This window comes from Cucurbita maxima, unplaced genomic scaffold (assembly GCF_002738345.1).
Source record: "Cucurbita maxima cultivar Rimu unplaced genomic scaffold, Cmax_1.0 Cma_Scf00006, whole genome shotgun sequence".
In the NCBI taxonomy this organism is placed as follows: Eukaryota; Viridiplantae; Streptophyta; class Magnoliopsida; order Cucurbitales; family Cucurbitaceae; genus Cucurbita; species Cucurbita maxima.
The window spans coordinates 6,036,626-6,051,755 of NW_019272022.1; the positions used below are offsets into that span (position 1 = coordinate 6,036,626).

General features: G+C 39.0%; 3 protein-coding genes across 3 annotated transcripts; 2 read left to right on the top strand and 1 right to left on the bottom strand.

Annotated features, from left to right (window-relative positions):
* The first annotated feature begins 4,703 nt into the window (after positions 1 to 4,703).
* On the top strand, positions 4,704 to 5,714 carry LOC111481160 (transcription factor MYB44-like). The gene has a single exon (XM_023126515.1). It carries the CDS (start codon positions 4,789 to 4,791, stop codon positions 5,467 to 5,469), a length of 681 nt encoding a protein of 226 aa, XP_022982283.1. The 5' UTR covers positions 4,704 to 4,788; the 3' UTR covers positions 5,470 to 5,714.
* Positions 5,715 to 6,762: 1,048 nt separating this feature from the next.
* LOC111481102 (probable disease resistance protein At4g33300) lies at positions 6,763 to 10,265 on the top strand. Its single transcript, XM_023126435.1, has 5 exons — positions 6,763 to 7,563; positions 7,912 to 8,288; positions 8,372 to 8,727; positions 8,802 to 9,007; positions 9,308 to 10,265. The coding sequence occupies exons 1-5, from the start codon at positions 6,870 to 6,872 to the stop codon at positions 10,138 to 10,140; spliced, it is 2,466 nt and encodes an 821-aa protein (XP_022982203.1). The 5' UTR covers positions 6,763 to 6,869; the 3' UTR covers positions 10,141 to 10,265.
* Positions 10,266 to 10,823: 558 nt separating this feature from the next.
* LOC111481108 (nucleobase-ascorbate transporter 3-like) lies at positions 10,824 to 14,901 on the bottom strand. Its single transcript, XM_023126444.1, has 14 exons — positions 14,453 to 14,901; positions 14,087 to 14,184; positions 13,821 to 13,997; positions 13,025 to 13,125; positions 12,859 to 12,934; positions 12,722 to 12,781; positions 12,455 to 12,639; positions 12,249 to 12,345; positions 12,082 to 12,168; positions 11,936 to 11,994; positions 11,738 to 11,829; positions 11,572 to 11,649; positions 11,312 to 11,472; positions 10,824 to 11,228 (listed from the first exon to the last, which is right to left on the bottom strand). Exons 1-14 carry the CDS (start codon positions 14,589 to 14,591, stop codon positions 11,010 to 11,012), a joined length of 1,629 nt encoding a protein of 542 aa, XP_022982212.1. The 5' UTR covers positions 14,592 to 14,901; the 3' UTR covers positions 10,824 to 11,009.
* Positions 14,902 to 15,130: the final 229 nt, after the last annotated feature.

Consider the following 15,130-nt stretch of genomic DNA (forward strand, 5'->3'; position numbering starts at 1 on the left):
AAAAAAAAAAAAAAAAAAAAAAAAAAAAAAAAAAGGTCGGCCGGCGAGCGGCGGAGGGCGGCAACAGGCGCCGAACACGCGTCGACCGTCGGCTGGAGCAACGCAGCTCCAGCGAGGCGACGACACGTGTCGCCTACAGCCGGGCCGAACCGAGCCGGACCGGCCGACCCGCGACTGCGCAGAAGCGGGCGCGCGTGCAGCCTGCGACTGGCCCCCTTCCGCGGGCGTGACCTCGCACTCCCAGCGCGCGTGGAACGGCCATTTTGTCCCGGTTGCTCTCTGTTTGCCCGATTTTTGTCCGGGTTCCAGTTCTAATACTCTTTTTACGTGAATAGGGACCTAATTTAAAGAAATCAGTATTTATGGACACCTCACGGGCAAAGAAACGCTAGCAAAAAGGGCACGCGTCAATTAGGTAAGTCACCACCCGGTATTTAGGAAGAAATACTTGTAGGATTCGCTTGGATTGCATGCATGCCAATTGTTTTGCTCCAGATTAACTCTCCATGTAAATTATTGGTCAGATTAACGGTTATGATTGTATTGGGTGAATTACTTGACAGTTACTGTATGCTTTAAGCTTCCGCGGGATGTACACGCGTTTAATTTAGGTTGGAATTGTGTATATCGTGTTCCGGGTGCTTGATGGATGAATTCACCCCATTGAGCGAGAACTTCGTGCTCTGGGTGCTTGATGAAGGTCATCGCCTCGTTAAGCCGGTATGCCTAGTTTGCATGAATTATATAGTATGATGTTAGAAGACGATTGCATGCACACTCTGTTAATTGCTATGGCCCATTTCTATGATAAGCTTAGGGAATTACTGTTAGGAGCGATATGTCGCTCCAACTAGACTTAATTTTCCCCTAGGAACTTACCACGACAAGAAGGTACCTCGGAGTGTTCGTAGATTGCTAGCGTGAGAACGGTATCTGTAGCTTCGTAGGAGGACCAAGGGTCCCTGATCAGTCCTTAATGTTCTTAGCCATTTTGCATGGGAAATGTGTCTCCACGTCGTACAACCCATTAGCTGCATGGGAACGGGTTGGGTCACGCCCCCCATAGGGGGGACTATATGGGCGTAGGGGTATTCAGCACACCCCTAGACTAGGTATCATGTAGTCCCAGATAGTCATGTAGAGGTAGCACCTCATAGAGAGATACCGGCCATATTAGCTTGACGTAAGGAACCTCTAGGCGTTTAATGAAAGGACGATGAACCGGTGAAACCCAAGGGGCAATCCCCAAGGGACTAAGATTAGAACCAAATGTCCTAGAACCGAATTGGGAAACCGTGAGAATCTCTTAAATTAAGATGCAAAGAGAGCCTACGAGGTGGCTTACTGAGTATAATTTTTATACTCACTCATTTCTACTTTTTTTGTCAGGTGTCAGTCGAGGTGGAGGAGCGTTCGAGAGCTATGTGGTCACAAAGGGGGTCGTTCCGGAGCGTCAGTCCCTTGTCGATCTTTTAGAGTCTTTTGTATTTTTCTTCATAATTGTATTCCCCGTTGGAAATATTTGATTTTAATTTTGTATTTGCAAATTCGTTTTATACTTGTATTATATTTCCTTTTTGTAAATTTAAATCCTCTTTTGAAATATTTTAAAAAAATTACACTTGCTTTTTCTATTATAATTTTATTGAATTTTCATCTCTTTATTTTTACTCTTATTTTTATTTTTTTAAAATTTTATTTGTTTTCGATTTTCGCCTGATTCGGTTTTTCAAAGCCTCGAAAATCTGGTCAGTGACATAATATATTCCACTGGAAAACAACATGTACGACTATAACTAAGTCCGAAATTGAATTTGGATAAATGATTTATTTATTTAGTATTTTCAATTTTCTTTTCTTTTTTTAAAAAAGGAAGTGTCCGGATTCAGTTTGAGAGGACATTAAGTTCATGTCCCTTTTGCCTCCAAATCCACTCTACAACTTTTATCCATTATTTATATAATACAAGACAAATTCGATTAAAATTCATTTTTAGTTTTTAAATTTTTGTCGTTTCTAAATTTAGTTTATTTTATATAATTTAATTATTGGACATCAAATTAATTTATAACGGATAATATTATAAACATTTTTAAAACAATATTAATAAAATTAAAATATTAAAAGTTGGAAATTATCAAAACAGAAAAGGAAGGCGAATCGTTTGGAGCCCACACGAGTGGGACAAATCAACTACTCCGACGCGGTATCATGCGGGCCTGTAGTGGGCCGACCAATCAAAACGGTGGGAGGGGAAAATCGGTGGGCCCAGATCCAACGGCTCCCAGTGTACGATCATGAAAAATGGTGCACGCACGAAGCAGCTAAGTTGTCCGCACAGAATAAAAAATTAAGAACTGTCTAGAGACAAACGGACCAATGAGCAGATTCGGTCACAGCCAAGGTTGGAAAATCGCTGCCCGTCCTCGAGTCGGTGAAAGCTTCTGTTCTCGTCTGTTTGAAGCCAGCTATTTCACCAACTGCCCAACCGCTTCCCGCCAAAGTTTAGGTCACGGTCACGGTCACTGTAACGGCCCCACTATGTGCCTCCAAATTACCATTAATATTGCCACCTGGCCGCGTGTAACGCAACCATGATACCATCGGATTATTGTCATCTACGCTTGTGGTCTGGTCGTGTTTCCCACGCGCACTATAGGCAAATGGGGTTTGTAACTCATCTCATAAGCACAACGCAAATCACGTGAGATTCTTACAGGTTGGAGGTGGGCCCTGTCTACTAGAAGACATTGAGATCACCTTTTATGTTCTTATTTGTAGCACACAAATTATTGACCGTCAAGGTTTATTTATAAAGTATATTAATCAGGATGTAAATCGAAAAAATTAATAATTTTTATAAATTAAATTGTGATATAATATTATATATTTAACACGTTTACTTTGGAGTTAAACATTAAAACAAATTAATAAATAATAGTATCATTAAAATATATTTTAAGATGAGTTTATGGTATTTTAAAATTTTAAACTTGGTTAACTTTGTCATATCATCAATTTAATTTAATTTAATTTAAAAAATTTGTCACATCATCAATAAATATCACAAATTATTGCTTTTCAAAAGTTTGATTTGTAATAAATATTTGATTAATACAAATTTAACTAAAAAACAAATAAATAAATAATAAACTAAAATAACATACATGTTAATATTATTAACGGTAAATAATTTTGTAATTCGGTAACTTGTTACGTATGATATTTTTATTTTATATGTTTAAAGGAGTTAATCTCAGCCGTTGGATTTTGGCAGCATGAATGGAGTAAAAAAAAAAGTGTGGGACCCACGTACGATTTTAAAATTAATTTTAAGTTGAAGTTGCGTGAAACAGCTTTAGCCTCACTGTCATGTGCTTAATTCCTCCACATGAAAAGGAACACACTTAATCATAATAGATTAATTTTTAATTACTTTTTATATTTTGCCGAATTTGTGTCGAATAAAAGTAGATTAGAAACTTTAATTAAGGTGTAGCATGTCTTATCCTTATTATAAATATTTAAACACACTGGATTCGAGGGATTAAGTATAAATTTAATTTCTTTTTTATAGATACGGAAAACATGTACTTATAATGCTGTTTCTTTTGGATATTTTTAATATTTAAGCAACTTTTGTAAATTATTGTCATAAATCTTTTAATAAAGTTTTAAAAGATGATGCCTAAGAGAAAAGCATATGAAATGATAATAATAATAATAATAATAATAATAATAATAATAATAATGTTTTTCACGTAGTTCGTCGGCTGATTCCTAATATGTAATAATGAGTAGAGTGAAACGACAATTGAATCCAATTTGATCCATTATTTTTATTTTTCGTATTCCTAATGTGAGATATCACATTGATTGGAGAAGGGATCAAAATATTTTTATAAGAGTGTGAAAATCTCTCAGCATTCTAAAATTGAGGGAAATCGAAATAGAATAATATATCGGAGTCAGACATCAGGGTGCCATAAGAGAGGTGGAGAACGAAACATTTCTTATAAAAGCGTGGAAAACTCTCTCTTTATATTTGAACACGATAAATTTAAAACTATTTTCGACTACTCTATCACATTAATATTATATTAATTAACCCAAAAAATGATTAGGAATAAAGATAGGTAAGATTCATGGCATTGCAATAATCCAAAATTATACAAATAATTATATCCAATCCTTGAACCCAACAACCTTAACATTTATGGAACATCTCCCTAATTTGATGGAGTGGGTGATCCGAGTTTTTGACCCGACCCGGAAGTCGGTGCAATTATTATAAAGTTGAAAATTTCATGGTGATAGTAAAAGCATTTATTAAGATTGTTATGTGATCCCATCTATCGGTTTAGGAGTCTAATTCACTCTCTATTTTATTAATAATGTTCATTTGACGGCTTGGAATAAACATAATCACTTCATTTATAAACCTTTTTATTTTATTTTTTTCACATAAAACATGTGGTTATTTCTTTTCTTATTATTTTTAAAAAATATAATTATCTATGAGTCTCGTTGCCACTGAATTTACATCCAATGGTTATTACGAGTCGTTGCCACTGAATTCACATTCAACCGTTATTACGAGTCTGTCACAGTTAATTAAAATTAATTAAAATGGTGAATGACAGGAAGCTTCCCACAAAATAAATTACTAAAAAAAAAAGGAAAAAGAAAACCTTTTTTTTTCTTCGTATATAAACCCCAAACACTCCCTTTCTTCTATCTGTACTCTCCCCTTTTCAATTTCCGTACTTTTCTTTCCCAATTCCCCCAATGAGCATTCATCATTCCTCTTCCTCTCCTTCCACCTCTGAATCATCCTCTGATGATTCCTCTCTCTCCGGCAAACTCCAGCCGTCTCGAAACTCCGGCGACGCGGATAAAATCAAAGGCCCATGGAGCGCCGAAGAGGATCGGGTCTTGACCCGACTCGTCGAGCGCTACGGCCCCAGGAATTGGTCTTTAATTAGTCGCTATGTAAAGGGCCGCTCTGGAAAATCCTGTCGGTTACGTTGGTGCAACCAGCTTTGCCCCGGTGTCGAACACCGTCCCTTCTCTCCGGCTGAGGATGAAGCCATCATCGCCGCCCATTCCCGTTACGGCAACCGCTGGGCCACCATTGCCCGCCTCCTCCCTGGCCGGACCGATAATGCCGTCAAAAACCACTGGAACTCCACTCTGAAGCGAAGAGTTAGAGACCAGGGGAAATCCGCCGTTGATCATAGTTCCGACATCGTCGGCGGCGGTTCGTTGGTCGCCGTGGATGACGACCCGTTGACGGCGCTGACGCTCGCTACGCCGGGAATCGTTGCTGGAGGTGATGTGGCGGCGGCGTCCAACCGCCGGAGTGAGAGTCTACCGTCCGGGTTCTGGGAAGCGATGAGGGACGTTGTGGCCAGAGAGGTGAGGGAGTACATGACGACGACGTTTTCAGAGAATCGGGGATTTGAATAAAGTCAAAAGGGGCTAATATGTAATTGTATAATTTATGGATTTAATATTGGCGCTAAATTCTATATTCTTTGGTATTAATGGGAAAAAGAAAAAAAAAAAAAAAAAAAAAAAAAGAAAAAGGGAAGAAATCAAAATTTTCGTGGCGGCTCTTTTCGAAAAGTTGTGTGCGTCACAGGCTGTCACCAACGTAACCGGTCGCCGTTTATTCTTTTGCTTCGGGCTTAAAATAGAAAAAGAATAATAATAATAAAAAAAAATCCCCTTTTTCTTTTTCGATAATTTGGAACTTGTGAAAAATACATGCCCAACCATTTAATGCCACGTGGCAGACATTTGCAAGTGCGGAGTGTTGCTTTTGTGTGGTCTCTTGGTTCTGATTCGCTCATGCAATCCATGCAAAAATTAAGTGGGCATAGAATAAAGGTTATATTATTATTACTATTGTTATTAAGGACTAAATTTTTATTAGAAATTTAAAGGATAGGTTTTGTTTATGATATTTTTTTTTTTTAAAAATGTATAACAATAAATAAAGTATTTTTAACAATTTTGTTATGAAATTGTGAAGTATTTAGATTATTTAAATAATTTTAACTAATTAAAATTTAGTTTAATTTTCATTCATATACCTTAAATTTTAGGTTTACCTAATAAATTATATTAAATGAGATATACTTATTAATCTTATACTAATTTATTCCTACAACAATAATAGGCCATAAATTTTAATTTAATTTTAATTTAATATGAATATACACTTGGTTCTAAAAGAAAAGAAAAGAAAAGAAGAGAAAGAAAAAGGAACAGAGCTTGCTTTTATTCCATAGCCATTAAAATCCAAAAGTGTCTCCCACTCAGGCCATATGGGCCTCGAACTTTTAAGCCCAAATTCCCAAGCCCAAATGCTCAGGCCCAAGAATTAAATCCAAGAAAGAAAAAGTTATGTTTTTTTTTTTTTTTTAAATATTTATTTTTGTTTTCTGGCTTTAGGTTAAAGAAGCACTCTAGACTTAGAGTTGACACAGTAACAGTAAATCTTTTTGCCCAATCCCCACGCTAGGACTTGGTAAATTCTTCAATTTTCTTTTATTTTTTTTAAATTGGTTAAAAAAATTTAATTAATAAATTAAAAATTATCTAAATAAACTTACTAGTCTTTCAAAATCTTAAAAATTTATTACAAAAAATAAAAAAAGCGACCATATCAATAAAATGGGTAATTTAATCCAATTTCTTAAATAAAATAATTTAAAATCAAGTATTGATGAGGAATGGGGCAATTTTGTCACGTTAGAAGGATAATTTCGTACTTTTGATTAAAAACTGCTCGAGACGGAAGTTTAAATAACGAAGAGCTTCAGAGCCCTGTTCCGCCACGGCTTTCTGCTGAAGCTTCAACAATGGCGGTTACTGACTTCTTCGTCGGAGAGATCGCGACTGAGCTTCTCAGAATGATGGTACAACTTTCCACAAAATCCTGCCTCTGTAAAACGACGGCAGCTCACATCGCCAATTCCATTCAACAAATATTGCCGATTATTGAGGAGATAAAGTACTCGGGGGTTGAATTGCCCGCTCATCGTCAATTTCAGTTGGATCGCTTCAGCGAGACTCTCAGAAAAGGCGTTGAGATTTCCGAGAAGGCTCTCCAATGCGGCCGATTGAACATTTACAGAAACTTGCAGCTCGCGAGGAAGATGGAGAAGCTCGAAAAGGATATCGACCGCTTCATTAACGGCCCTATGCAGGCGCATATACTGGCCGACGTACACCACATGAGATTCGAGACCACCGAGCGATTCGATCGGCTCGAAGGAAATTTGCTGGAACGGCGGCTCGAGTCAATGAAGATTAGGGCAGACGGTTCGGGAGAGGGAGGGTGGTGGATAGAGGAGGCGTTTAAGAGGGCGGAGGAGGAAGAAAGCTACGAGACTAATGTGCTGAATATAGGAATTGGATTGCGTGAGGCGAAGAAGGAATTGAAGGAGCTGGTGACTGGAAGGGACGATTTGACAGCGGTTGGGATTACTGGACTCGGCGGTTCGGGGAAGACGACTTTAGCTAGAGAATTCTGCAAAGATCCTGAAGTTCGAAGTAAGAAAAGTCCCCCATACTCTGGTTTTATGTGGATGTTTTTAATTAGTTCTGTATCTGTTTAATTTCCTGATTTTCAACGTGGGTTGTTTCTTTTGCCCCTTTTCTCTCGTGTTGTGGAATGCTTCAAATTTACGCTTCAAAGCTAGTCGTTAATACTATATCTGTTTGGTTTACTGACTTTCAAGCAAAAGGGTTTAGAGAACTTTCACTACAATGGAAAGTTTGTGTTAATGAAGTGAATAGCCGTTAAAATCTCCATTGGACGCTGTAGCCTTAAAGGGGTCCTTTTGGAGTGAATATTTATAGACAGGAATTGTCGGATTCTAACTGTTGGCACCTTTCCAGGTTACTTTAAAGAGAAAATATTGTTCTTGACGGTGTCGCAGTCCCCTGATATTGATCAACTGAGGAGAACGATCTGGGGTTATGTAATGGGTAGCGATAGTTTGAATGCTTATGATCCGATTTCTCAAGGGAGGCCTGCAAATTCAGCTTTAGTGGTTCTGGATGATGTGTGGTCAATCTCAGTTCTTGAGAACCTCATTCCAAACATTCCTGGCTGCAAAACTCTTGTGGTTTCTCGATTCAAATTCTCTGAGGTTCTTCGTGCTACTTATGAAGTAGAGTTATTGAGGGAAAGTGAAGCAGTTGCTCTGTTTTGCCACTCTGCTTTTGGGCAATGGACCATTCCTTTCACTGCTAATCACAACTTGGTCAAACAGGTAAGGAACGCAATCTTTCTTCGATTGTATTAGACCCATGCCAATTATCTTCAAAACGTCCAATTTGGTTGTTTTCTTTGAAGGTTGTGAATGAATGCAAATGCCTGCCTCTGGCTCTTAAAGTCATAGGAGCGTCTCTCAGAGGACAAAGCGAGATGTTCTGGAACACTGCAAAGACCAGGTTGTCGCGAGGTGAGCCTATTTGTGAGTCTCATGAGAACAAATTGCTTCGTAGAATGGCAATCAGTATTGATTGTCTCTCGAGTAAAGTGAGAGAATGCTTCCTCGATTTGGGATGCTTTCCCGAAGACAGAAAGATTCCTCTTGATATTCTCATCAATGTTTGGAAGGAGTTACACGATCTTGATGAAGAAGAAGCTCTTGCTGTCCTGTTCGAGTTATCTCAGAAGAATCTCCTTACTCTGGTGAAAGATGCACGGTATGTTACTTATTTAAGTAATTGTTGTAGACATTAGGCTATGTCGGCTAAATGCTTGATTGGTTGATATGCAGCGGTGGTGACTTTTACAGCAGTTATTATGAGATGTATGTCACTCAACACGATGTCTTGAGGGACATTGCTCTTCATTTCAGTAGCCGGGAGAGTGTAAATGACCGCAAGCGATTGCTGATGCCAAAAACTGAAACGGAGCTTCCAAAAGAATGGTTAAGGAAATCAGATCAGCCATTCAACGCCCAACTGGTTTCTATTCACACAGGTAACTGATTGCTAACTCTTGAAGACAAATAGACTTGTAAAGATGAGCAACCTATAGAGAATTACAATGTCAAGTTAATGAGTGTAAGATCCCACGTCAATTGGATAGGGGAACGAAACATTCCTTATAAGGGTGTGGAAACCTCTCCCTAACAAATGCATTTTAAAACATTGAAGAGAAAGTTCAAAAAAGACAATATTTGCTAGCGTTGGGTTTGAGCTATTACAACGAGAGACTATAAGCTTTTTATACTCTGTCCTTAAAGTTCAAGCTCATTTTCATTATGCATTCATGACATAGGGGAAATGAAAGAAATGGATTGGACGCAGATGATATTTCCCGAGACCGAAGTGTTGATTCTAAACTTCTCGTCGAGTGAATATTTCTTGCCTCCTTTCCTTTGCAACATGCCGAAGCTGAGAACACTGGTTGTGCTAAACAACAATGCAGCACATGCAACTCTCAGCAATTTTTCTGTTTTTTCTAGTTTGACCAACTTGAAGAGCATCTGGCTGGAAAAAGTTTCCATCACACGACTAGTAGATAATTGCGTCCCATTGAAACATCTGAGGAAGATATCTCTTGTTTTCTGCAAGATTAACAACAGCCTCGACGAGTCGATGATAAATGTATCGCAGATCTTCCCGAGCCTTTCGGAACTCAAAATCAATTACTGCAATGACTTGGTTAAGCTACCTTCAAGCATTTGTGAGATGCAAAATCTCAAGTGTCTTTGTGCCACCAACTGTCATAGTCTGAGCCAACTGCCATCCAACTTTTGGAAGCTAAAGAATTTACAAATCTTGAGGCTTTTTGCTTGCCCACATCTCACAACTCTACCACCAGGCATTTGTGAACTCTCTTCTCTCAAGTACATTGACATTTCTCAATGTGTTAACTTGTTCAGACTTCCTGAAGAACTTGGTAAACTGGCAAACTTAGAGAAAATTGACATGAGAGAATGCCCACAGATCAGAGGACTACCCAGATCAGTTGTGTCCATGCAATCTCTCCATCACGTAATCTGTGAAGAAGACGTCTCGTGGGTGTGGGAGGATTTGAAGAATCACATGCCTAATCTCTACATTCAAGTGGCCGAGAAATGCTTCGATCTCGACTGGCTCAACGATTGATTATCAGGTTTGTTGTTATTACTCTTTTTATGTATACAACTTTTCCTAATCTCAGAAAGTAATCAATTGTATGAACATTTTAAAGTTAAAGCTCTTCATGATCCACTCTTCAATCTCTTGCTGAAGAACTATTTTCATGAAATTTAGCAAAATGAAAGTAGATTGCAATAAAAAAACATGTTCACACCATAGCAGTTGCTAGGAACTCCAAGTAGATAAGATGAAAAGTAGCTTACTCCATGGCAGCTTCTAGGAAACTACCCAAATACAAGAATTTTGAAGTCACTATAGCCATTGACGAATTGTATGGTCTACAAACAGGGCTGCCCTCATGATTTGTATTTATCTGTTTGGTGTTTGGAGAGAGAGGAATCTTGAAGCCTTAGAAAGCGACTTAGGACCCTCATAGTCGTACTCAAATCCTTTCATAAATATCCAGAAACAACCAATTCGACAATTTTCTTCCACAGAAAGACAAAACTTGTAAAATGATGGGAAGTTTCCTGTCACCTTCGCTTCGTTTGCTTCATAAACAATGAAGATAACAAAAAGGATTTTGCTTCACTACACTATCTCCATTAAAGACTTTTCTGAAGCTTTCACATTTCCCTGCAAATTCCATTAGAAAAAGGAGTCCCAACCCCAACCCTTTTTAGATGAGATGTTCATTTGATCATCCTATGCTCTCAACCTTTGAAATATCATTGATTGATCAATCAAAATGCCCCATTGCAAGAAAAAGAATATGAAATTAGTAAGAAAAATCTCTACTTGTTTGTTCGATTTTGGACAGAACAACATCTGGTTATGCCTGTGTAATTCTTTCATCACAGTACTATATAAACAAACACGAAGGAAGGCAATCATTTTCAGTGGAATCTGGTTGGTATATACTCGTTTATCCTTAGAGGAAGGCTATAAAATTCATCGTTTCTAACGTCTCCCTTCTTGTGTTGGAATGGTTTCCACCACGAGACTCCTCGGTCGTTGATTGAGGGCTTTGCATCGAGCGTTTGGTCGAGCAGTGTTCCGATAATTATGGCGATTGTTGGGGCGGATGAGAATATGGAGTTTAGGATATCGTTGAACTGCATAATAAATTTAGTTTTAACGAAACGACACAAATGAAACAGAAAAGTGAGTAGTTAATGAGTTCTTTTTTGCAACTGACCCATCCACCCGCTGTTTGAACCGGTCCACGACCATCTTGTGATGTGTTCGTGACAAAATACTGAGGTATGGAGATGCTGAGGAACAAGGAGAGGCCAATAATGTAGAGGTTTCTCATGGAATTGTTGTTAGTGAATTGCATGAATGAGATCCCTGTAGCAGCTGCAGGTAGGAAATGAAGGGGAATCAACAAAATTTCGATCGGAACAACAAGAACTGTGAACCATGGATATGTTGAATAATTAAGGAGAGAGGACTCACCGACAATGCCGAATAAAACACAGTATATAGCACCAAATATCGGTAAAGGAATGGAAGCAAAGAACGCACCGAACTTACCTGAAAGATGCAGGAAATGAGACGACAAGCACAGTATAACACGTCGGGAAAACTAATGTAATTAGCCATGAAAGAAAACGAAACGAACCAAATATGGAGAAGAAGATCATGAATGCAGTCGATATCTGCACAACCCTCCTGCTTCCTATATGTGTGAGTCCAAGAAGGCCAACATTTTCACTGCAAAGTCAGATGGGTTGAGTTTTGAGTCATGGTTCACGATTAGTGTACAAAAAAAGATAAAGCAAGGAAGGAAAGAAATTTCGTAATTAGAAAATTGTCCTACACTGATGCAGAGTTGCCCGCGATCGAACCAAAAATTCCCTCGACCAACAGTCCAAGACCCTGGCACACAGGAAAATCCGAACATATTTACACAATTTCATGGAAATAAATACGAGATAGAAAAACCGTGGTGTTCTACAAATATACCTGCAAACCGATACTTCTGTTAAAAATGTAAGCTGGAGGTGGGGTAGCACCTGAAAGCCGCGCGGCTGCAAAATATGCCCCAGTTGACTGCGCAAAAACAGATATTAAATGTCAAAGATTTTGGAAGCAACACCGGGATTTAGCTTTCGCTTGAACCGAAAACCGACCTCTGCAGCTGTAACAAGTGTAGCCCCCATCATGCCGAAAACATGGCTGGCACGAAATATCGGTGTTCCCCACTGAAATGGATAAGGGGCTCTAATCCTACACAAACGCCAGCAGAGATCGTTTCATTAGAAGAATAGGAAGAGTAAGTTCGTCTGAAATGTTTACACCAGAAAAGAAATTGTAATTCACCGTCACCCAAACATACCAAGAAGCAGACGAGATAAGGTACGAGCGATCTGTACGGCAACTCTGTTTAGTCACCTCCCGGACATGATTGTAAGCTCCAGCGACAGTGAGAATAGCAGCAAAAGCCCAAATGAGAGCAATGCAGATAAGCAGACCAAATCTCTCAACTACGATATCAACCCGATGATGGATACGCCTCAAATACTGCAAAATTGCAAACATTAACATATTGAATCGATTAGAACGAAACTAAGCATCCATACGAAGCCTAAGACAATGAAATTACCTGCTGGCCTACAACAAGGAGAATCAACATGGGCAAGCCAATCTCCACACAATTAGCAAGCTGAACATAGAACAAACCGCATATTCATAATTCTCGCTTGATCACTTACTTACATATCTAAGGGTTCGGAACTTTACCATTGGGAAGCCTCTCATAAACAGACCAAGACCGACCACGCAAACCAGAGGTACAATGACTACGGGACTAAAAAGTCTGGAAACAAAGAGGAAATCAATGATGGGAACAAAAAATTTCAAGCCTTGCACCATTACCCATGAAAATAATTGTTAGACGAGTAATTACCTGGTTAGATGCCCCCATGCCCTACTAAATCCAAGTATAATGTTTATAAATGAAGCAACGATCAACGAGCCTTGGATTGTTCGGACGGTATGGGTGAATCTCTGTGAAACAAATCCATTTAAGTTACCCAAAATAAAAAACTTTAATAGCCCAAGCCCACTACTAGCATATATTGTTTGGTTTGGTCTGTTACGTATCGTCGTCAGTCTCGCGGTTTTAAAACACGTCTAATAGAGAGAGGTTTCCACACCCTTACAACGAATGTCTCGTTCCCCTTTCTAGTCGATGTGGGATCTTAGAAGTTTCCACACCTTTATAAGGAATGTCTCATTCTCCTCTCCCCTCTCCCACCGATGTGAGATCTCAGAGGTTTTCACACCCTTATAAGGAATGCTTCATTCCCCTCTCCAACCGACGTGGGATCTCAAAGGTTTCTACACCCTTATAAGGAATGATCCATTCCCCTCTCCAACCGATGTAGGATCTCAAAGGTTTTCACACCCTTATAAGGAGTGGTCCATCCCCTCTCCAACCAATGCGGGATCTTAAAGATTTCCACACCCTTATAAGGAAGGCTTCGTTCCCCTCCCTCACCGATGTGGGCGCTTAGAGGTTTCCACACCCTTATAAGAAATGACTATTTCTCTCCTCCAACCGATCTCAGAGGTTTCCACACCCATACAAGAAATTATAAGAAATTTGAAAGTGTTTCCAATGGCTGCATTCAAGGGAAACACTAATCCATCCAACAACAGTTAACCCAATGCCGCTAGCTACATAGCTAAACATCAAATACCTCATGTTCATTTGAAAAGGTCTGATCAGAGAAATCCTTGATGATTGACAACACAGGTATAATGAATATGAACGACGGCCGCATCACCGTCGGGAGCCTCGACCCGAGAGCAGTTTGAAGTAAAGTATTCAACCCCGCAGTAAAAAGCAAAGTTTGAATCACTCGAGCTTTATCTTCCTGTCAACAACATTCACAGTTTCAAAGCATATCTCAAAATGGCGCACCAACTCTTGTTTACAAACAACACTAATCCAAAGCTCACTTACAGGGCTACCACCCATTCTAGGCACAAGCGTAGTGGCAATAAGAACAATAGTTCCAAGCACCACAATATAGTGCTGAAAAGCCAGCAAAACAGCTTCAGCTGCCAAATTCATGTCATCAAAACCCCTTCCGTATTAGAAAAAGTAAGAACTCAAAACATAAATGGATTGAAAGTGTTCGGTTAAAAAAAACACAATACAGAACACTTTAAGCTGACTAAAAACAAGTGAAAAAGGAGATTCGGTATAAAGAACAGCAAAAGGTCGATTGAATTCGAACTTTAGGAGATATTCTATAAAATTAGAGCAAAAAGAATAAGACCCATATGCCGATTGAAGAGGAAAAAGAAGAGAGATTGAGAAACTAACGCCAAGAAGGATTAGAGTGGATGCAGTAGTGCAACTGTTGAAGCTGCTCGGCAGGAGTCCAAGTGGGGCCTCGAGACATTGCCAAATTCGGCGGCGCCGCCGGCAAAGTATGGTGGTGGGTGGCTGCTGATTCCCCCATAAACTAATCTTCTCACCAGCTACTCTGCTAAAGCTTCTTCACAAGAACCAACAAAGATGAACTCGCCGACGCAGTGTTTGGGGGAAAAACAGAGAGACACAAGCCAAACCAAACCAGAACAAAACTCAAAACTTTTCCTTCGTTTTCTTTCAGATCAATAAATATTATAAACGCTAAATTCTGTTGTGAATCATTAATTGTGATAAACTTGAAAGAACGGGAAAAAAAAAAGGGAGTTTTTGAGGGTGAAGTGATGAACCGACTGGAGAAGTGAAGCTGGGGATTACGTTAAGGTCATCGTGTACATGCGACATTACGCGTGGGATCTTCGGTTTTCGAGGAGCTCGCATCTGGCCGGTCTAATGCTTCTTAACTAATTGCCCTTCTCTTTGCCTTTATTTACGATCATGCCACACTCTTGAGTAAGCAAAGATGATATTTTATTATTTTTTTTAATTTTTTCAAAAGGAGATTTGTTTTGGATCATTATTGAAGATATTTATATTTATAAACCAAAAAAAAAAAAAAAAAAAAAAAAA

Excerpts from the sequence above, each read along its gene's own strand:
- LOC111481108 (XM_023126444.1), bottom strand. The coding sequence starts at position 14,591 with ATGGGGGAATCAGCAGCCACCCACCACCATACTTTGCCGGCGGCGCCG. Across the intron at positions 14,185-14,452 it reads CCACTCTAATCCTTCTTGGC|CTGAAGCTGTTTTGCTGGCT; the intron begins GTTAGTTTCTCA and ends TGAATTTGGCAG. Across the intron at positions 13,998-14,086 it reads CTAGAATGGGTGGTAGCCCT|GAAGATAAAGCTCGAGTGAT; the intron begins GTAAGTGAGCTT and ends TGTTGTTGACAG.
- LOC111481160 (XM_023126515.1), top strand. The coding sequence starts at position 4,789 with ATGAGCATTCATCATTCCTCTTCCTCTCCTTCCACCTCTGAATCATCC.
- LOC111481102 (XM_023126435.1), top strand. The coding sequence starts at position 6,870 with ATGGCGGTTACTGACTTCTTCGTCGGAGAGATCGCGACTGAGCTTCTC. Across the intron at positions 7,564-7,911 it reads CAAAGATCCTGAAGTTCGAA|GTTACTTTAAAGAGAAAATA; the intron begins GTAAGAAAAGTC and ends GCACCTTTCCAG. Across the intron at positions 9,008-9,307 it reads ACTGGTTTCTATTCACACAG|GGGAAATGAAAGAAATGGAT; the intron begins GTAACTGATTGC and ends TTCATGACATAG.